At 48.1% G+C, this 22,711-nt stretch overlaps 1 protein-coding gene across 3 annotated transcripts; it reads right to left on the reverse strand.

The window, feature by feature from the left end:
* Positions 1–375: 375 nt before the first annotated feature.
* PHC1 (polyhomeotic homolog 1) lies at positions 376–22,275 on the reverse strand. Of its 3 annotated transcripts, none has more exons than XM_082636235.1 (15): positions 21,916–22,275; positions 18,961–19,118; positions 17,745–17,855; positions 16,861–16,941; positions 16,237–16,386; positions 15,353–15,508; positions 8,959–9,448; positions 6,806–7,566; positions 6,089–6,236; positions 5,634–5,845; positions 4,923–5,037; positions 3,975–4,083; positions 3,617–3,767; positions 2,924–3,155; positions 376–1,816 (listed from the first exon to the last, which is right to left on the reverse strand). In XM_082636235.1, exons 2-15 carry the CDS (start codon positions 19,072–19,074, stop codon positions 1,662–1,664), a joined length of 2,985 nt encoding a protein of 994 aa, XP_082492361.1. In that variant the 5' UTR covers positions 19,075–19,118; positions 21,916–22,275; the 3' UTR covers positions 376–1,661. The 3 variants fall into 3 exon arrangements, with proteins under 3 accessions (XP_082492361.1, XP_082492359.1, XP_082492360.1); XM_082636233.1 differs by having other exon boundaries at positions 15,353–15,484; positions 21,916–22,013; XM_082636234.1 differs by lacking the exon at positions 15,353–15,508 and having other exon boundaries at positions 21,916–22,013.
* Positions 22,276–22,711: the final 436 nt, after the last annotated feature.

Raw genomic sequence — 22,711 nt, forward strand, 5'->3', positions numbered from 1 at the left:
GACCTCCTATGCTGCCGGTGTTCCAGAAAAGGGAAGTCTGTTTACCTTGTAGTGGGATCTCCTTGATGACTTGCTTCTCCCACTTGCGGTCAAAGCTGGCAAAGCTTTTCTTACTCCTAAAACATTCCCTCTAGCAGTATTTCTAAACATGTTGCACTTTCCTTCGTAGGCATGTCATTTTGACTTTTTTTTTTTTTTTTTTTTTTTTTGCCCCCAGTCTTCTGGAAAGGGAATGGAGGCAGAAGTGGGACATCCAGGGCCCTGCCACCTTCCGCCCTGGCTGCGGCGGCTGCAGCACTTGTCCCTTTTTCTGGCTCAGGGACGTGTCTTCTTGCCCACGACATTACTTCTGTGGGGAGACGGTCTTAATCTTCTGATGCTTCCACCTTTCTGTTCAGGCCGTGTGCCCAGAAACCTGGCCTGATCTTTGTGTGATAGCGAGCCTGGGCCACTGAAGAGTAACATGGCTCCACTGGACACAGGAGGATGGAATCAATAGGCAGGGGCCTTTCTTAGCCTTTAGAGAAGGAAATGAAATGATTTCATCTTTGGACTTTTAAATACTATTGGAATGATTTTTTTTTCTTCTTTCTAAACAGGGAAAATAATGTTATAAAAGCATCTTTTTTGTTATTTGTTTGCATCCCTCCCCCACACTCTGGTGTTTTAAAAATGCAAAAAATATATGTATACATTTTTTTGTACAAAAACACTTAAAAGATTTAAAAAAAAACCACACAGTTGGCCTAGTCATTTGTGTGAAAGAAGAGGGTAGATACACTGGAATGATGGAGTAAGAGACAACTGAGACCAATTTTCATCCTTTTACTGAGGAGGAAAAAAAATATTTAATATTTTTGTTGTATAAGGTATAGCGCCTAAGGCAGGTACTTCTATTCCTGACCTCAGTCCCACGCGCTCCTGCTTTATAAAGCTATAGGACAGAGCAGAGTTGGAATGGAAAAGAAAGGTGGGGTAGGAGACAACAGATAAAACTGGAAAGGAGCAGGGGGATGCGGAAAGAAAGACAACAGCCACGTGTGTGCCCAAAACTTTTAGTCCCTGCAGCAAATCAGAATGATGCCAACCCAGTCTCTACCCTGGCTGGTGACCCTGCCGTGGATGCAGGAGAAAATATCCAATACTAAGGGAGTGACAACAAAACTCTGGGCCACAGCTACAGTCAGACGATCCAGAGGGAAGAGGGAGTGCCAGATTTTGCTACTTGTGTCACACAAGCTAGAAAACCCTAGCTCCCCCATTGCTGAGGCACACCTACATTCCACCCATTTCCTCGCCTCACCATACTGTACATTCCTCCTCTAGGAGAATTCTGACCCTGGCTAGACACTCCGCTCCGGGATAAGGCCGAGCAGTCCTAGTTCTCTAGACTGCCTCTTTTATAAAGATTGGATTAGGGTAGGTGAGAATCGTAAAGATTTAAAAAATAAAGTAGAACCCAGAGAAATGTCAAAGCTGCCACCATGTAGCACCAGCAACCAATTCTTGCACTTGTCTTCCCTGTCTCAGTAATCCCCTCTACAGAAGACATACATAATTGGAACAGCTCTGTCTTCCCTGTGAAGTCTCTGCTGGCACCAGGTTATAACCTGGACAGTGGGGAGTGTCTGCCTTAGGCTGGTTTGTGCAAGAGGGCCACCTTAGGTCTCCTTGAGGACGTTTATCTTGGCGCAGATCTTGAGGGCAGGGCCCAGCTTGATGTTCATGGCACTCATAAGATGTTCCTCTTTAAGTAATAAAAGGGCCTGTCCATCAATCTCCTGGGAACGAAACTCCTCTGCAATCTCTTGGCAGCCTAGAAGGAAATGATGGGAATATGTATGAGAAACTACACGGTAGTACCAAAGTACTTGTCCTAAATTCAGTAATACAGTGGTCTGAGATGGCAAGCTTTGGAAGCAAAATGAAATCAGAGCAACTGGCTATTTATAAAAACAAAAAGAACCAAGACAGGGACTTCCCTGGTGGCGCAGTGGTTAAGAATCCGCCCGCCAATGCAGGGGACGTGGGTTCGATCCCTGATCCGGGAAGATCCCACATGCCGCAAAGCAACTAAGCCTGTGCGCCACAACTACTGAGCCCACACACCTAGAGCAGCCCATGCTCCGCAACAAGAGAAGCCGCTGCAATGAGAAACCCGTGCACCACGGTGAGGAGCGGCCCCCGCTCACCGCAACTAGAGAAAGCCCGCACACAGCAACGAAGACCCAACGCAGCCAAAAATTATAAATAAATAAATAAATTTATTTTTTTTAAAAAAAGAATAGCTTATAAATAATCCTGCCTTGAAGAGAGCAGGGCAACAATGGCTCATTATTTCCTAATCCCCTTCTCCACTGAGAAAAGTCTTTTATCCATGGTGGGTATCCCAATTAAACACATAAAAAAATACTTTATCTAAAAATTATTGGGGCCTCCCTGGTGGCGCAGTGGTTGAGAGTCCGCCTGCCGATGCAGGGGATACGGGTTCGTGCCCCGGTCTGGGAGGATCCCATATGCCGCGGAGCGGCTGGGCCCGTGAGCCATGGCCGCTGGGCCTGCGCATCCGGAGCCTGTGCTCCGCAACGGGAGAGGCCACAACAGTGAGAGGCCCGCATACCGCAAAAAGAAAAAAATAAAAAATAAAAATTATTGGTTAAGAATCATAGATGAAAATCAACTGTTGCAAAATTAATGACATAGCAGAGGACAGTCAACCCAGGAAAACTGGGAAACCAGGCTGTGGACAAGTAACTGGAATAAATACCAAGAGTAGAGGCTTCGTCATACCATACTTAAGCCTCTACTGCTTAAGTCCGTTACATTTCCAGTTACAAAAGCCCCTGTGGGATGACCTAAAGAAAACTGTAGGAAAATGAAGCAATACAGGTGACCCGGGTTCTGGTGGACAGGCCCGCGATACCTTGTAGAGAAGCAATAAACTCATACACCTCCTCTACGCTCCAACGGCTAGGATTACTGGACAGGAACACAGGGTTGATGCCATGTAATTCTGGTGTAGGCGGAGCTGTATTGGAGTTCCCCAGGTCACGTTCTCCATGCCCCGCTCGCACGGATAAAGGCCCAGGAGATGTTGGAGAGAGTGCTTCATCGTAACTGGAATTATCTGAACCCCGGCTAGAGTCCTCTTGACCCTACAGAAAAAACCACAAAACAGGTCACAAGTAACAGTGTCATGAGGTTTCCCTCTCCTCTCCCCAGCCACCCTGGGTTTGGATTACTATCGGGCACAGAGGAAAAACTCATCTTAGCACAAGTGAAATAATCTGTACTTCACGTGCAAATGCCCGAAGTCACCAGTCCGCTCTCGAGTGCCTTTCAAGTCTGAACTGTATCCCTCAGTTCTCCCCTTCTACCAACGACTGCCCGAGATTCTCCCTCCTCAAACACAGCGGAAGGATTAAGGGACAGGCAACCAGTAAGGTGAGAAGGGACAAAGAGGTCGGGATCTCTTGGAATTTGGAGGAAGGCAATCAACACAAAACCGGAGTTCTGGTCTCATACTCTTCTTAGCTGGGCAAAGGAACTGCCCTGTGGGGAAGAGGAAGGAAAATGGCCCATTGCTGAGGTAGTGCGCCCCGCACCGGCAGCTCACCCGGTGACGCTTGCCCTGGATCTTGGCACGGGCGATGTCGGAGGAGCTGCGGCGGGGTCCGCGCCGGCGAACGCGGGCGTAGTTGGCTTCTTGAAACTCTTTCATCTTTTTCCTCTTCAGCCGGAATTGGTGGCTACAGCTCACATTATACCTACGGGTCAGGGCACGTGCAGGAGGTCATGAGTGCTGCCAGAGAAGACCACCTTGCTCCCCTGCACTAAATGTGAATTGGGATTTTAAGGGCCGATTTGGGGAAGGGAATGAAAGCAGAGGAGACATTAACTATGAGCCCTGAGCAGATCCTAGGGAAGGGGTGTAAGGTTAGATGGAGGGGGGTGAGGCGGGGTGCCTACAGTACCTCTTGGCACAAGTCATGGAGCAGAATCTCTTGGAGCCGCGGAACTGCTCTGCAGGGGCGTACTTCCCACAGTACTCGCACTTCAGGAGGTTCGCCTTCTTATCTAGCTCTGAAAACAAGGCAGCGCGGGAGGGCTGCATCGGTTTCTGCTGCCACTCAGGCCCCCGTCAGGCCCAGCGCTGGACTCTAATTACTCTCAGGGTTCCCCCCAAAGACCTACTCAACCTAATTGAGAATCCCTAAAACAAAGTTCAAGATCCAAAACCATAAAGAACTGTCCCTCAAGAACATCACAGTCTTCCTAACCTTAAGCCAGACGATTTCCACCTTAAATGACTAATTTTATCCTGACTCACAATCTCAGATTTCAGACAAGACTGCATTTCTGAACAGGAGAGAGGAAAAGATTACTTAATGCCTGGAAAGACATAAGACCTCTCTCCCACAGAAGTTTCCAAAAGCAGGGGGGGGAAATGTGAACAGGACTCCTTAACATGTAGTACAGAATCTAGAATAAGGAGAACTGGAAATTAAGATATAGCCTGTATTTTTTTTTTTTGGCCGCACCCTGCAACAGGCAGGATCTTAGTTCCCCGACCAGGGACCAAACCCGTGCTCCCTGCAGTGGAAGCGCGGAGTCCTAACCACTGAGCCGCCAGGGAATTCCCAGAAATAGCCTATTTTAGATCGTCTTTTGAAAAATATATCCTTATAGTAAATAATTCAACAGATTACTCTCGCCTGATAAAATTCCCCTTCGTTCTATCCTATGGAACAACTTTTGTGTGAGTCTGCGTGTTCTGTTATATGATGTGGTTTCTGGTTTCTCAGCGTGGATGGACTTCACGTAATTCCCACTTGAAATAGATAATTCCTATTTTACACTAAGTCCTCAAACACATCTCCATCAGCCTCCTTCCCCAGATGGGTCTCTAAATAAATACTTACCAGCAGATGGGCTGTCCCCACCTAAGGGGCCACCCGACTGATTCTCATTCAGCCCTGTCACGAGGCCAGTCTGCAGTGGCTTCTCAGACTCTTTCAGTAACTGAGAACAACCCACCTGTCCCAGAAAAAGGTTAGTTAAGTTAGCCTAATTCCTTTCTGCTTCCCTATAGCTTTCCCCACCATTTTTCACCACCATGTCTTTGCCCAGATTTCTGAGTTAACGACCAAGTCCGATGCAGAGAAAACCATTTTCAATATAGCAATCAAGAGCCTCTAACTGGCTTTTTTCAGATAAGCCACTGGAGAACAAGTTCCTACCTGGGCTCCCTATTTCGTCCTTTTCCTTCCTAAATTGTAGGGAACATACTAGGAGTCAAGATACTTGTGTTCTAGGTCCTGGTTCTGCAACTCATGGTATCCAGAAAAGTCTCTTCTCTACCACAATTTTCTTCACTATAAAACAACCTAATTTGTCTAACTAAACATGACAGCTTTAGAGGTCACTTTTTTCCTTTTCTTCTCCTCTTCCCAACATTTTCACTTTCGAGTCTACATACTGTTTCTTCTCTTCACTTCCTTCTTTACAACTAACCATACAAACAACAGAATTGAACCATTCTCTAATAATTAAATAGTTCTGAGCCTTTTGACTTCGTGGAGTTTGAAAAGACAACAATCAGACCAAGCCCCACCTTCTGGCCCTGCCCTCACCGGAAAAGGTTCTGCTCCTTCCTGGATAACGAAGCCTTCGATGATGTGGGTGAGAATCTGGGGCTTCACAATGGCCTGTGGGGGCTTGGAGTCACCCATCTGTCTGGACACCATGGCCAGCGTGGGAGGCGGTGCTGACGGGGCAGGAGCCAAGGCTACTACGTCACTGCTCGGGGTACCAGCATTCACAGTGGTCACTGGTTCAGCTTTGTCTGGAAAATAAACACAAGATTGAGGAACAGGTAGGGGAAGACCCAGCTGATCCATCTATGAGCCATGTCAGCCTGATCTTCCACAGTAATTAATACATGTTCCCTTTGGATCATTCACCCTGGATGCCCTGTGTCTGGATGTACTCCACCAAGCCTGCTGAGGCAGAGTGATCTTTCAGCTCACTCAGAACCTTCCTCTAATTTCCATGCACTCCAGCAGCACTGCAGAAGCCAGTTACTCACCTCCGAGACCGCCCTTCTCCTCCATGGCCTTCGGGCTGTCTACTACCGGAGACGCCTTCGCAGGAAGCATTGAACTCAACGTGGAGATATCGTCTCTCTCCTCCTCTGACTCAGCCTTGCGTTTTACGGGCAATGTCTGGGGCTTGCCCTATAAAGTGAAGAACAGGAAAGAAAAGATTTATGAGTGAAGGATAACAAGAAAACACAATTATTCCCATACTGTCAGAGAAAATTTTCTTAGTTCTAGATTCCCCAATTTGTATACTTCCCACAGTACAGTAAAATTTCTGGTCATTCCCAAGAAGTGTAACTTCTACATCAAGACAAAAAATACAACATTTTCTCCAGGTCCTCACATAGACGTGGAGACCCTGGGTTCATCGACAGCCCAACCACGAACTGTTGTTTTTCTAAAAATCAATTTTGGTGGTTAAGGCTATATCTTGATATAACTTAGTACACATCCAAAAACACAGAATTTCAGTGGCAAATTTACGAGTATGAACTTCAGATATTATCTACACCAATGTCTCCCTCTTACAAAAGGAAGAAATAAATGGCAGGATCTTAACCTTCCATGAACATGTCTCTCTCTTACAAAAGAAGCAGTGATCGATACCAGTATCTTAACCTTCCTAACTCCTTATTCCCCTCCTAAATTAAGCTCAGGTCCTCTCAAGGATGATGGTGCCCTCAAAGCCATCAGGCATCACTCACCGGCAGGTGCACAGACTGCATGTAGAAGGCGGCAGGGACCTGGGCCACAACAGGTGAGGAGGCGGTAGCCGCCCCCTTCACCACGTGTGCCGTCCCCTGCACAGGAGCCAGGGTCATCCCCGAGGCCAAAGCGGGCGGGCACTCCTGCAGCGCACCAGGGGCCTGGGATGAAGGCGGCGAGGAGGCCAAGTGGGCCTGGCCGGGCTGCACGGTGCCTGGCATCCCCCGGGAAGCAGGCACGGCAGCTGCCAGCTGGGCCAGCCCCAAAGCCTGGGCCTGGGCTGTACCTGGCTGTCGGGTGCCCACGACTTGCACGGGGATGTGGGGCGGAGGTTGCTGGGTGGCTGACATCTTAGCAGCCCCCAGCTGAGGAGGCTTGACAGGGGCCACAGGTGGCTTGGACTGGATGGGGACGGGAGGCTTGGGGGCTGGGTCAGGAGGGAGCGACAAGGGCGAAGACTGCAGCATGGGCTGGACAACCAGAGTCTGGGCTGGCTGCTGGGACTGCGAAGGCGGGGCCTGCTGGGCGGGGGGGCCCTGCGGGGGCGGGGGGGCAGGGAGGGGCGCGGCCTGCTGCTGCTGCTGCTGCTGCTGGGCCAGCTGGAGGTGGGTGGCCGTGTGCAGCAGCTGCGCCTGGCGGTGCGGGAACTGCTGCTGGTGGTGGATGGCGATCTGCTGCTGGATCACCACCTGCTTCTGCTGCAGGTGGATCTGCTGCTGCTGCTGGATCAGGGAGTGGGGCTGGATCTGCGTGTAGGTGGCTGCGGGGACGGCCCAGAAGCGACAAAGAGGGAGGGGGGCAGACAATCAGCAGCAGCGCCAGGAATGGGAAGCCGGAGCAACCTTCCAAGGCGGACCCAGACGGCGAATGGAAGGCGAGCCTGGAGGGGCCCGGCCGGCGGCTTGGATCACACTCCTTCCTCCGAGTCGGACAGTACCAGCTACCTCCAGTCTTAAAGGTTTCCGCAAGAGACCACTCTTGCTCGAGCAGTTAACAGTCCTCGGTAACTTCTTGCGTTTATCTAACGTTTATTTTTGTGCTCTACTTAAATCCTGTTACTTTGCACTCAGCAAGGACAATGGCGGGCCCATCCTCTCCATGATTAGACTCAGCTCAAGCACTGAGGCCATGTTTCATTTTTACACCCCTAGAACCCAGCCCAGGGCCTGACACATGAGAAACACTTAGCAGTCACTGAAACAATAAACGTCCACAGAGGTAAAGATACCAACATCTTCCTGTGAATGCCTCGGTCTCCAAGATTTATCAGTTTGGGTCACCGCCTATGAGAAGAAGTCTTACGAGTCAGCAGCAGCTGCGAGCTCGGACTTTACCCAGTTTCCTCCACTGTAAACTAGAGGTGGGATCTCCCCGCTCCATACCCTACCAGACTGTCCAGAGGATATATGTGAAATGAAAGCACTTCGGTAACAGAAGTGCTACAGTGGGTAAATACTAGGCATTAAACTGATAATTAACTGTTACATTTTGTGAATACCTTATTCAAATATAGCAACAACTAAAGAACTAGAAACAAGGAAGGCAAAAATAAACATTACCAAGTAAGGTGCACACATCTAACTCTACACACAGCCTGAAATCAAGAACTATTTTGGGTTATTATTTATTCTTTTTTATCCTTATCATTGATATAGATGATCACAAGTTGACTGTATTAAACCATGGCTCTATTTGCTCATCCTAAGTGCTCTAAGGCACCTCTACAGTCTCTGCTCTACACTGGGCCAACTAACCAACATTAAACGCATCCCTTATGCTAAACTGTAAGCTCCGTGAGCAGAGGGGTCTGTTTTTCAAAGATGTGTCCCAGCACCTCCTAGAACACAGCAGGCAATTCAAAAAGAACCAAGTGCATGAATGGATCAAGTGAGTAAACTGAAGAACTCAGGACCCAAGACAGAGAGGACAAGGCAACTTGTAAACTGACTGCTGCCTGGTGGAAACAGACAAGATCCATCTCTGTTACCTGTCGTCCTGTCTCCCTGGACTAATATGATCAAGGTTGATGTGATTCTCTTTCCTTCCACTAGTCCAGGACCAAGACAAGCAGGAAAAAAGGCAAAGATATGTACTCTGACGATTTCAAACAAGTCCCGAGAGAACAATGACATTATGAGAGGTGACAGCTTACCTGAGCTAATAAGGGTCTGGCTGGGAGCAGGTGTGGCTGTCCGTGTCAGGTTCATGCCCACGCTCTGCTGACCAGTCCCATCTGCTTCTGCCTTCTTGGCCGCTGCACTTTCTGCTTCTGTCTGGCTGCCCTGACTCACAGTCACTGCCTGGGCTGCAGGCAAGGGCTGCACCACTCCTGTGCCCTTCCTGGGACAGCTCCCACCACCACCCATTCCTGAGGAAGGCAACTGACCCAAGCCCCCAGGTGTCTGGCCACCTGGACCCATGGACCCTGGGATGCTATTCCCACTGCCTCCACCAGCTTGACTAAGGTTGAGGGACTGGCCTGAGGCCCCAGAGGACGCCTGAGCCACAGCGAGGGCCTGGCTAGAGGCCTGGGAGAGGCTGGAGACAGGGGAGGCTCCAGGAGGAATGGCCTTCTGAGCAGAGCCTTGCATTTGGGGTCCTTGGGCTGAGGCCTGTTGGTTCCTGACTGCCAAGTTCTGCACCTGAAAGATAAGAAGCAAAAGACAGACTGAGAAAAGGGGAACAGGGGGCACTCAGGGCAAAGATTTCTGTGACTGATTCCGAAGCAGTGATGACAGCTACAGGTATTCCACAGCCCCCCTCAACTCGTACCCCCTCCTGTACAAACGTACACCGTGAAGGCCTTCCCAGGGAGGGACTCAAGTCATATTTGATTTTTCAGGCTCCTTCACTCACTATCAAATCCATCATCTAGTCTGGTTATTGTATTCCTTCAAAATGTCTCCGATTTTCCCTTTCCTCTCCATTCATTCATTCAACATCTACAAAACATCTACTATGCTTCAGGTACCACACTGGATACTGGGAATGCAGAGATGAAAGACACGAGCCCCTGCTTTCAATGAGTACTTTCTACTAAAAAAGACAAGAAAACCAAATCACACTATGCACAGATAGGCGCACAGTGCTACACGAGCACAGAGAGGAGATTAACTCCGACTAGGGAGATTAGTGAAGACGTCCTAAAACAGGTGAGGTCTGAGCTGAGAACCAACAGGTAATAGTGAAGGCAGGGGTTTGAAAACATAGGTGACAACACGGCAAGACCACTGAGCCAAGAAAGAGCACAGCATTTTTGGAAATTATAAATATTTCATTATGTTTGGGGTGAACTAGAGGGAATGGCAAGAAGTGAAGCTAGGAAGGTAGGCTGAGGCTAGAAAGAGGACAGGTCTCCAAGGGCCTGGTGTGTTAAAACAAAGAGAGCCTGAACTTTACTGTGGAAAGAGAGTTTCTCCATCTTCTTCGTTGTTATATCCCCAGCACCTAGCACAGCGCCTGACAGATAGTAAGTGCTCCAAGGTATGAATGGAGAGAAGGAATGATGAGCACTTAATGGATTACAGGAAGCCACTGAAGAATATGCATCAGAACCATCGTGATCAAATCTATAGCTGAAACTATTCTTTCAAACACTGCTGATGAAAGTAGAAATCAGTACAACCACTTTGGAAAACAGTTTGGCATCATATCCTAAAGGTGAATATTCACACACACTCTAATAACCCAGGAATCCCGTAAGAGAAATGCTCGCCGCATACAATGGGTGGCTTGTGTTGAGAATGGTCACAGCAGCACCAGTCATAATAATAAAAGCCTGGAAACCAACCAAATGGCCGTAATCGGAAGAGAAGATGAATGACGATGTGTGGTATATTTACACAATGGAATATTACATAGAAATCAAAATGAGTAAAGTACAATGACATACAACAGTACAGATGGATTTGGACAAGAAGCTGTTAAGAAATCATTCCCCAAAAGACTGCACACAAGTACAACACAAGTACCTTATAAAGGTAAATATAAATTATACATATGTGTGTGTGTGTGTATATATATATATATAAATGATATGGTATCTGGAATTTGCTTCTAAATAATCCACAGGTGAAGGGAAGGGGTTTGGAGAGATTGGCCACATGTTTATAAATGTTGAAGCTGGATGGTTAAGTACATGGAGATTCATATTTCTTTATATTTTTGTTTATGTCTGAAATGTCCCATAATAAAAGTACATTTTAGAAATATACATAAAGGCAATAAAACTACATAAAAAGGGACACAGGGAAGGATGACCCTAGGAATCACGGGTAAGGGGAGGCAGTGGGTGGAACTGGGGATAGCTTATTACATGATTAAAACTTACTGAGTAAATATTTTTAAAAAGTGGACCATTGATGAGAGGAGGCCATGAGCCAAGGATTATGATTTATCAAATTCGGTACACCAGAGGTACAATTAAAAATAATGTTAGTAACAACATATATCTTCCTGTTAAAAAACTTATTCTGATAGTAATGTGGGAGAGGATTAGAAGTAGAGATGGCTGAAGTCAAGAGACCAGTTAGGAAACTAGTACAGTAATTCAGGTGAAAAACAAAAAGAACCCGAATTCAGACAACAGTAATAAAGAACAAGAGTAATAGCTTTTGAGAGAGATTTACAAGAATCATCAGGATTGGGTGCTGGGGCGCTTATATACTACCTGGCAATTATATTGTTTTTTTCTAACCGGCTTCCTTTCCATAATGGCTATTGAAAACTTTCCTTTCCTTGTACCTCAGAACCACTTCCTCTTTCCCTTGTCACTGTTCACTCCAGCAGACACTAAAACCACTAGATGGGCTCGATGCTTCAGCAGTTCCACCAAACGTGCCCCTGCACCTGCCCCCGTCACTTACCACCCCCTCTCCTCCTCTCCTTCCTCCTCTCCAAGGGCCGTCCTTCTCCAGGCTGAGGGTCCCATCCCCTCCTCCTTCTCAAATCTCTCCTTCTCTTCAACCTCTCCTCTACTGGCTCCCTGCCATCACCAAGCCGGAACCCCATTCCCAAGCCCAGCCTCACCCTCCTCTCCTGTTCCTGCTAATCTCTTAATAATTGTTTACAACCACCGCACCGATTCCCACCACCCAGTCGTTCCTCAAGTCACACTGCTCCTCTGGCTTCAGCCCCCGACTCCCCGGGAAGGGCTCTCCACCCACAGACCTAAGTCCAGCTCTCCCGCCCTCTCCACTGAGCTGGACAGAGGACCCCCTCCACTTCCGTAACATGCGGCTCCCGTCTTCGTGACACTGCACAATCCAGATCTCGTCTCTGCCACTCTTGCCTATTCCCCTCTGCCAGCCCACCACCCTCTACTCCACCTGGAGCTGCTCTGTTTTCTAAGGGCTCGTTCTAAACCTCGGGGCTCCAGCTTGAAGGCTTTTCTCAATCCGTACCAGCTCCCCCAAGCGATTTCCGGTGCTTGACTTCTCTTATCATCTCCACGCACACTACTCCTGTCTGTTCATCTCCAGCTCAGTCAGACCTCTCCTCCGAGCTGAGCACTGTGTACATCAGACTGCTGACCCAGGACCTCCTCGTGGGCGCCTCACAAACACTGCTAGGTCGGCACATCCTCAAGTGAACTTCACCCTGCGTCCACTTCCCCGGCATTCTTCACTGCATTCACAGCGCTCCTGGCCCCTCACGGCCGTGTCAGATCCCAGCTCTGGCACCTCCCCCACTCCCCCATCCACTGGGTCAGACCTCCCTTTCCAATGATCTTCTAAGTTTTTCTCCAATCTACTCATTTCTGTCCATCTACATTGCTACCACCTAATCCGAACACCGTCTTTCCCCTAAACTCTTACAACACTGTTTTTCTCCTTATATTCACACTCACACCATTTCCATTTATTCTCCAGAGGAGCCAACATAGTCCTTAAACTAAAAAAAAATTTTTTTAAACCCTCAAGTCTCCAAGTCACTGCCGTTTCCCACTGGCCTTCACATAGAGCCCCAAATCCTAAACACAGTCCCCAAGGCCCTGTAAGATTAGTTTCTCCCACCTCCCCAGTGCCATCTCCATCCCCCAGCACCAGGCTCCAGGAACACGGGTATTCTTTTAGTGCCTCAAATATACAAAGTCCCTTCCCTCCTCAGGTCTCTGGACGTTGGGGGGACCCTGCCTTCACTCTCATTCCATGTCTTCCCCTGAAGATTTCTACAGGCCCCCATTTAACTGCCATCTCCTCGGGAACGCCTTCTTGACATCTACCCCCATCCCAAGGCTAAATTAAGTCCCTTTCTATGGTTTTGTTTTTGTTTTTGTTTTTTTTTTTTTGCGGTACGCGGGCCTCTCACTGTTGTGGCCTCTCTCATTGCGGAGCACAGGCTCCGGACGCGCAGGCTCAGCAGCCATGGCTCATGGGCCCAGCCGCTCTGCGGCATGTGGGATCCTCCTGGACCAGGGCACGAACCTGTGTCCCCTGCATCGGCAGGCGGACTCTCAACCACTGCGCCACCAGGGAAGCCCCCCTTTCTATGTTTTCAGAGCACTCTGTACTTTTTTTTAAAAAAATAAATTTATTTATTTATTTTTGGCTGTGTTGGGTCTTCGTTGCTGCGCGCAGGCTTTCTCTAGTTGCGGCGAGAGAGGGCTACTCTTCGTTGCGGTACGAGGGCTTCTCATTGTGGTGGCTTCTCTTGTTGTGGAGCACGGGCTCTAGGCAGGCGGGCTTCAGTAGTTGCAGCACATGGGCTCAGTAGTTGTGGCTTGCGGGCTCTAGACAGCAGGCTCAGTAGTTGTGGCGCACGGGCTTAGTTGCTCCGCGGCATGTGGGATCTTCCCGGCCCAGGGCTCGAACCTGTATCCCCTGCATTGGCAGGCGGATTCTTAACCACTGCACCGCCAGGGAAGTCCCAGCACTCTGTACTTTCTAATGAAGCAATCATTAAACTATTCAGGTGATTATCTGTTCAGTGTGCTTTGATGATGTGTCATCTCCATCAGTCCAGTGATCATGACCTTGGACATTCAAGGCCAAGGAATGTCTGATATCTGATCTAACGAGGGCTAAACTCTTAAACACTCACTATGCTGTGTCCAGGCACTCTTCAAACGCTTACACACATCAACTCCCTTGGTCCTCACAACACACTCTGAGGTAGGTATTTTATAACAGCTATTTAATAGATGAAGAAATTGTGGCTAAAAATGTTAGGCCATTTGCAGGGGTCACACTAAGTCATGGAGTTGGAATCCGACCCAATCATCAGATTCCCACTTTCAACCACTACTCTGTCCCTCCACACACTGACACACAAATATCTGATGAATACATAGATGGATAAATGAAAGAACTGCTATGGAAGCAGGCTCCACCTCATCCTCTGATTCCACGGCTATCACTGTAGTCTAAACCAAAGGCCTTACCTTGTAACTAAATGACCTCAACAGTTTCTTAGCAGGTTCCCTCATTTCTCTTTCTTCTCCAGGCACGTGTTCCTAAATGATTCTTTCTCAAGGAGTCTCCTGACCCCATCAATCTGCTGTTCAAGCCAGCAGTACCACTGCTATGTGTGAAGTTACCTGGCTTTCAGACTTCTCCCTGACAACGACCTCTCCAGCCACAGGCCTGCCGTCTCCACTTTATTCACTCATCCCCAAATCATCTTCAGGTACATGAGACAGGCCTTTACACACACTGTTCTCTCTCCTGTGTTCTTCTTACTCCAAATCAAATCCTACCCGTCCTTTAAGAATCTGCTCATGTTCCTAAAAGTCACTGAAAAGAAATGCAGGCAACTCTTCCCTAAACTCCTGCATCACTCAAAGTTGGTACTGTTTACTCTTGCACTTCTTTCTTCTCTAAGCTCTTTGAAGACTTGACTCATTTTTCAATCCCCCAGTTTCTAGTATATTCCTGAGCACATCAACAGAAAGAGCTCAATATTTACTTGCTGACTGATAAACTAAAAGAATGAAACGAGTACTATGAGATCCCAGTTTGCATCCCACCCATAAGAAGCTAAAACATGCAGGCTCTCTATATATGTATAAACACACACACACACACACACACACATATATATTGGAGATAAGGCATGGGAAGCACTGGTGAGGAAGACTTTACTGGGAACACAGTGAGCAGAGACAGACTGCTGAAGGTTGAGAGCTACAGTGACTCATAAAGACAAGGAATCAAGTGCTCGGCCAGCAACTCAGCCAGGTCCGCTTCACGTGTGTCTAACTAGAATTCCCTCAACCATCCCTTATCTTACAGAGACGGTACCACAGGAAGAGAGAACTAAGACTTCCTGAATGAAACTGAGCCATGGAGGGCTAAAAGAAGGGTAAGGACATCTGTCCTGTATTAAGAATAAGGCTTCCCACATCCACAGGGCTGTTTTCAGTCAAGCCTACTTCCCTTCCTAACTCAAAGAACTAAAAAGGTGTAAGGTATTCAAGTTCTACAGAAAGTTTTTTTAAAAAAAGGATTCTGAAAAGCGGTAATGGGGTGGAAGGGTGGGCCCTGGTCCGAGGCCTTTCCCCTCGCCCTCCCCAGAGTCCGTCCGCAGGTCAAGTGGTCGCCACTGACCTGATCAGCATCTGCGTGAACTCCCGGAGGCTGAGCAGACGGCGCCTCCTGCTGGACCGCGGCCACCGCCCCGTTGGGCATCAGGATGAGCTGGGAGGCTAGAGGCACGTTCCGGCCCAGGGTCCGGTTTACCTGCAACAGGTTTCCCAGCTGTGGCTGGCAAGGAGGAGGAAGAGGACGAGCAGAGGGAGGAGAGCAAGAGGAAAAGAAGAGAGACAGAAGAGACGGAAGGGAAGGACCACAAGACAAAATAAACAGAAGATACGAAACAGCTAAGCCCTGCCCCTTTCCACACCAACCCAGGAGACCCTTATTCTCCACGTGCGATGAATCATCCGAAGAAAACCTAGAACGTGTATAAAACTATACACTGATAGCAAAGAATCAAACGTCAAAGAAGTTGAGACAATGAGGATTGTGGAGCAAGTGTCTATATATAGTAAGTAGATAGGCCAAGAGATGACACTCAGGATTCGTGTACTTGAGTCATAGGTTTAAAGATAAGACTATTATCTGATGCAAATTTCTCAAATACTAAGGTGAACATCTTCTAACTTAGGATCTCAGTAATCTGCAGGCTACCTGTAAACACTAAGCATCACTTCTAGAGGTTAAGTAAGGCAGAGGAGGCAGATCGGCTTGTCTTAAAACATCTGGGTAACCATGATTAAATAAAACAGCTTTCACTCTGGGCATTCCCTGGTGGTCCAGTGGTTAGGACTCAGTGCTTTCACTACTGCAGGCCCGGATTCAATCCCTAGTCGGGGAGCTAACATCCCATAAGCTGCGTGGTGCAGCCAAAAAAAAAAAAAAAAAAGCTTTCACTCAATAAGTCACAGGACGTTTATGCCCCTGGGGCAACAGCAGCTGTGGCTTTGGCTTACCCGTAGATACATCTGGGCCTGGGACTGGTTGAGGGGTGGGGAGGTGGTGTTCCCCAGTAGCACAGATTGGGTCAAAGTGGTAGCACTGGGAGAGCTCACACTCTGGGATCGGCTGATGAGCTGGGCGGCCGACGTGGTGGCCAGATTGATCTGTGTGGTACAGAGAGGAACCAGGACTCAGGATTGGGGAGAGGTAAAAGGAAGTATACACGACTGACAAATTCAGAGTGACGCGGTCAAGAACAGAGTATCTCACTTTCATAGTCAGGAGGAAATGAATAATACCTTGCTATCCATGACTATCATCCAGCTACTGGAGGGTATCACCAAACCAGTCCCTAACCACCAGCGTAACAGTTGAGAAGGCAAAGGAACGAAACGGAACCGATCTTACTTCTCATTCAAGGCTTTGCTACCGCCTACGTAGGATTTTCCTCCTCCTTTCTTAGACCTCCTCATTAAGACTCCTATACAGATCCAAGCTGGTTACTTTCCATTTTACTAATATTCTCTACATAAGGGCAGTAAATACCATTGATGGCTCGATAAACACTCTCAGACCAGCAGCACAAAGTAGTTTAACCCAGAGAGGAAAGCCCCTCGGAGGGGAGGGGCAGTACTCACGGAGGCCTGGGTGGTGGTGGTCTGCTGCTGGGCGGGGCTGGTGTTTGGGGAGCTGGCCTGCCGACTGGCAGCAATGGTGGCCTGTTAGAGGGGAAAGAAGACAAGAAAGAGCAGAGACAATGAAGGAAAAGGCTCTGAATCTGCCAGTAATAGATCACAGGCACAAAATATAATAGAGATCTCAGGTAAGAACTGAGAGCCTCTACTGTGGAGCAAGGACGAGTATCTTCGCAATCCCAATTCCCCTCATGTTGTCACATATGCTAACCCAATAACTCCCACATGACCCACCCGGGGCAGGCAGGCAACCCGTCCTCTTCCTCCCACTTTCTTTTAGCTGCAAGAAACTTTGGTCAGGTCATGTCATGAGTCACTGCTAAGTCCAGCCCAGTGCTGCCCAATCAATACAAATATAATATGAGCCACATATATAAACTAGTGTGAACATTTTTCGAAAAGTGAAAAGAAACAGGAGAAGTAAACTTTAATAATTTACTTTATTCAAGCTGATCTGTCTCATTTCAACATGTAACCAACATAAACTATTGAAATTCTTTTTTCATACTAAGTCTCTGAAATCCAAAATCTCTTCGCACACCTCCGTTTGCACTAGCCATATTTTAAGTGCTCAATAGCTACCTGTGGCTAACAGCTACCATACTGGACAGGACAGGTCTAGCACAAAGCCATGCTACCTCTAAAAGGTAGTTTCCCCACAGTTCTTACTGAGAGCCCAGACACTAAGGTCCCTTCATCCTCCTGCAGGAGGACAGGAGGCAGAGGAGACTGTTTCTACCCTGGCTCAGCGGAGGAGGAAGAGTGGCCCGACCCACCTGTAATGCCTGTTCCCTCCCTCCTGGGCCAGCTAGCTGCTGACCTCTCACCTGCTGGACGGCAGCCAGGCTATGCAGCTGGGCATTGCTGAGCTGCTGCTGGAGCATGAACTGGTGGAAATACTGAGCTGCGTTGGGCTGACGCTGCAGTGCCTGCAGAGCCTAGGAAGAAAGAGCGGGGATCAATCCACTTAGAATGAATCACTCCTGGGACTTGCCTGGCGGTCCAGTGGTTAAGACTCCGTGCTCCCAATGCAGGGGGCACGGGTTCGATCCCTGGTCGGGGAACTAACATCCCACATGCCGCACAGTGTGGCCAGGAAAAAAAGAAGAATCACTCCTAACTCCTATTCTATGGAAATCACTGTGATCCTCTGAAAGGGACATATGGGAAGGAGGGAAACAAAGGAAGATGGGTATCTGGTTAAATTGTCAAGTAATCTGATTTGTCCATTTTTATATCAGAACCAGTAAGTCCTTAAAAAGTAGACAAGCAGTTAATTCTGCTGTGCTCTATTCTTGAAAAGTAAAGCAGTATAACTCACATGAACTCTTATTTCCCAAAACGGAATCTGTAAAATATACGATATAACAAAGAATTAGGACTAAACTGGTGTGAAAATAAATGGGATGTTGATTAATGTAAAGAGAAGAAGAAAATAAAAGACCATATTCTAAGGATACAATAAAGGTGACAGAATCCTAAGGGGTTGGATATGATGAAAAATAGAGTAAATGGTCACTTACGAAGGACTGTATCAGGTAAAATTTTCAAGTAACTGCCATTTTCAAACATCTACAGCATAATACTAATGGGTGTTTATCAAGATGATACTGGTAATTCAGTTTTAACATTAACTTCGGGAAATTACTTTATTCTTTTTAATAACTAGAACCAGTCTAGGATGTGCATAGTTATTCTAGTAGCTAAAATATTTTAAGTAAAAGTTCTTAACTTCCATTACTCAGGGTGATTTTCAAGAAAGACCAAAAATTAAAAACCTGACAATCCATAAAGAGAAATGGTTGGTTAGAATCTAGCAACATGAACTGAATGGTATAAAAACCTTAAAGACTGAATCTCATTCTGCCTCCTTGCTCAAACTTGTGAACTCCTAAGATTCTCAGAACTGGAAGGGACCTTAGTTGTCACCTAATCCGACTCCCCGCGTTTGCTGGAAAGGAACCAAGGGCAATTATCTTCCTGCATCCTTGCCCGCCCCAAGCCAATGCTCACAGATCACAGCCCCTCAGAGCTGAGCCTCACCTGCACTGCTTGCCGTTCGTACAGTGACATCTGAGCTATCTGGGGCCGAGAGCTGCCCCCAGAGCCGGAACTCCCATTGGTGGAATTGGAGCTCTGCTCACTCTCAGTCTCCATGATAGAGGTCCAGGGAGCCCGAGGCTGGCGCTCTGACTCAAGACCTAGATGGAAGCAGCAAAGGATTCAAATTTACACCTGATCTCAAACGACTCTTTCATGTTATTATTCAAGTTATCTAAGAACCTTCCTCTTCTTCCATAAACCATGATTTCTCCAGTTTAATAACTACCAAATCTTCAATATACTCTTATAACCATAACTTCCCCACACCATCTTTTGAAGCTAAGCAGGGTCGCAAAATAAACAACTTTTACCTGTTCCCTCATGCCATTAAATATAAAATGGCCAGAATGTGAGGCGGTTCCTTATCACAGTAAGGCCACCTTATATCCCCATAACACTTTTAAATAGTCCCATTTAAAATTCACTGTTATCTCATCTCTCTCAGCACGTGCAACACCATTCTCAGCATCATCTTATTAACAATGGTCGCCACTGACTGAGAGGCCGATAGGTGCCTCCTCTCACTGGGCGAGGCTCTTCACCTCCATTATCTCTCACTGCTTTACAGTAAATATAATTATCCCCACTTTACAATTGTGGAATTGAGGTTTTCTGAAGTTAAAGTTGTCCTAGTTAAGTATCAGATCTTTACACTAGGACATGCTTCTTCAAACCAAAAACAATCTGTGATTAAGGCAGCGTCACTCACTTTGAGTACGCACCAGTCATCATTTTAAAGGAGGGGCTTAAGATACAGATATCAATACATCGAATGCATCATAGAAAGGCATAAAACTAGGAGACAGAAGAACTAGCCTACAGCCCATATCGCCCGAAGAGCTGCCTGGTTCCCACTCAGGCTACTTGTAACACCTTGGACATGTCACTTTCCCTTCTTATAACCTCAGTTTCCCTGTTTGCAAGGAAGGCTTCACAAATAAGTGTAATACATCATTTTAACAAATGACTTACAGGTATTAAACATAGTAAAGACAACCATGAAAATCTTCAAGAAAATAAGATTCAGCTTTTGAGTCCACTAAAGTAGTCAGAATTTACCCTCTGGGGTCTATACTAAAATTTGCAAAAAGACATGAAAACATTGCTAAGAACCAAGCAAAGAGACAGATGAGAAGTAGGAAGAAACATGCCTTCGAAGCAGCACTAAATGACAATAAGGTTTTTTTGTTCATTCTTTTTTTTCCCGTCTTCTGTTAAACCTAAATACTATATTATCTACTTTTGAGGCGTGGAGCCACTATAGATATCGGATCAGCAGAGCACAATTTGGCTTTGGAATGTAAACATCAAACCAGAATTTCTGCTAAGGGGTGTCGACAGTTTAATGAGGGTGGACCTATTTTAATGACTGCATTCAAAACAAACAAAGTAAACAAAATCAGAACGCTTGGGCTTGCAAATAAAGTTGGGGAGATTTTTTATGATTCCATTCCCAGTATCATCTGATTGCATCGTTATCCCCCAAGAATTCAGTTGCACAGGAATAGCAAATGTTACTGCAAACATGGATATAACCCAAGAAGTACACAGGAGAAATCACACTGGCTTCAAGTCTAGTCTATCTTCTCCCCACATCTTTTGCCAAAATATTAAAGCACTAAACAGATACAGACCCATGAATCCTCATTATCAGCATGTGAAGAAAAAAAGTGGGTAAGGGTTAGAGGCAGCACGGCATAGCTGTATAGATAGATCACCGGACTTAGTTCACTGGACTCAGAGACAGGAGGAGACCCCTTTACTAGCTGGAGGGGACATTAATTCCCTTCATGGGTGAAAATGCTAATAAAACGTATGATCCCTCATCTCCCCCCCAAAATGGAAGTCTTATTAATTTTTCAGAGTGAGAAACAGAGAAGAGGTGGAAAGGGACCAGCTTAAAGTTTTTAATAAAATCAGGAGAAACTGTCATCAAAACCAGGATTCCTGGATCCCAGGCACATAAATCTATTCATTAGTGATCAGTGTTGGGACTGTAAAATTAAATACAGAAAGTGAAGATAACAAAAAGTTTGGGAAGCACAGTGAGTTTAAATTTTCAGAATTTAACTGGAAGAGAAAGAGAAGCTGACCCATAGAGGTCCCCAAAGTAACTAAACCACGGTCATCCTGAAAGGCAGCCTTTGGGCGTGTGTGGTTGGGTCGGAGCAGACCTTTGGCAAGGAGCTGGAAGAGGATATTGAAGTGGACCTGGTACTGGGCCTACCGAGCCAAGAGTTGGAGGCAATCAATTTCCCCAAAGCACAAAACTGTCTCGTAGAAAGGATGGGGCATAGGAAGAGGGGCGGGAGGAGGGGGGTGGTCCGGGGAAGGCTGTGCCAAAGAAATGGAAGCCATGTGAAGAAGAGGGAGAGGAGACGCCCCAGGGGTCCTTGTTGTACCTAGAACCTGGATGAGAACGACGTTCGCAAGAGCAATCAATCTCACCGCGGGACGGGGGTCGACTGAGCGGTGCCAGCAGTGAGCCGACCCAAGTGAGCGGAGAAATGTGCTTACTGAGAGCGGGGAGACAGACAGAAGTCGAGGAACTGGAGACTGAGGAACCCAGCGGACCAGAAAAAGCAGGGAGATAACTAGACAGCATGCTTGGATGGGAAAGCCAAAGTCAGAGACGGGAAAATGAATGAGAGAATGAGCGGTCACAAGCAACTAGGGTGACGGACGGACAGCAGTGAGCACAGCGAAATGAACAGAAGAGCGGGAGGCTGGACAGGCAGAGGGAAGGACCGCAGAGCGAGCGCCAGAGGTAGGCAGGGAAAGACGCCGGGGGAGGTACCTGGGGCGTTCCACAGCCCGAGGTGGCGGAAGAAACATCCCCGCGCAGCCAAGCCCCCGGAGGTCCTGCCCCTGCCCGGCCCGCGGCCGCCCGCTTACCTCCGCGCCTGGCTCTGCACCCGAGCGCTCTCGGGGGGGCGTCCACCTCACGTGCCGGGGTCCCCCGGCGCCGGGCTGGGCGGGGGGCTCGCTCGGCCTCCGCGGCGGGCTCCCCTCGCCTCCTCCCCTTCCTGGAGGGGCGGGGGAGCCGAGAGCGAGGTGGGAGGCGCCCGGCGCGGCCGCGGCTCCCCGCCCCTCCCGCCGCTCCGGGTGCGGGCCGGCCGCGGCTCCGCCAGGCCTCCGGGGCTCGCTCGGGGCCTGTCACTTCCTGCCGGGCCGAGAGGGTGGGGGCTGCAGGCCGGGGGCTGCTGGCCGGGCTGGAGGAGGGGGCTGGCGGGGAGGTGCTTCCGGGGCAGCCGGACCCCTCCCCCGTCCCTCCCCCTCCCCTCGGCGCCCTCCCCCCTCCCTCCCGCGAGTCCCTCGTTTCCTGCCGGCGCCCGTTGCCATGACGACGCTGCTGCCAGGCCTCCGCGCTTAGGCCCCGGGGTTTTTTGTGTTTTTTTTCCCCTCTCTTGCTCTTTCTCCTCTTTTTTCCCCTTCTTTCTCTCCGAGTTCTGCTCGCCGGTGGGAGGGACGAAACGGAGAAAGTGCTGGCCTCTAGCGGGGAACTCACCTCTCACAGAGAAGGAGAGGGAGATGGGAGAAGGGAGGGAAGTGACGTGGAAAAGGGGAAAAAAGAAGGTATTTTTCTGGAGCTTCTGGGAATAAGGGATAGAAAGAAAGGATCAAAGAGACCAACAGGCTGAGAGGGAGAAAACCAAGCAACGACCCTAGAGAAACGGCAGACGGGGAAAGG

This window comes from Mesoplodon mirus (genome assembly GCF_964341445.2).
Source record: "Mesoplodon mirus genome assembly, chromosome: 11".
In the NCBI taxonomy this organism is placed as follows: Eukaryota; Metazoa; Chordata; class Mammalia; order Artiodactyla; family Ziphiidae; genus Mesoplodon; species Mesoplodon mirus.

What these genes read in the sequence shown, in the direction of transcription:
- PHC1 (XM_082636235.1), bottom strand. Translation starts at nt 19,074, where the DNA reads ATGGAGACTGAGAGTGAGCAGAGCTCCAATTCCACCAATGGGAGTTCC. An exon ending in AGGCCCAGATGTATCTACGG is followed by an intron (nt 15,509 to 16,236) that starts GTAAGCCAAAGC and finishes CCTCCTTGCCAG; the next exon opens with CCACAGCTGGGAAACCTGTT. An exon ending in CCAGACCCTTATTAGCTCAG is followed by an intron (nt 7,567 to 8,958) that starts GTAAGCTGTCAC and finishes CCGTCCCCGCAG; the next exon opens with CCACCTACACGCAGATCCAG.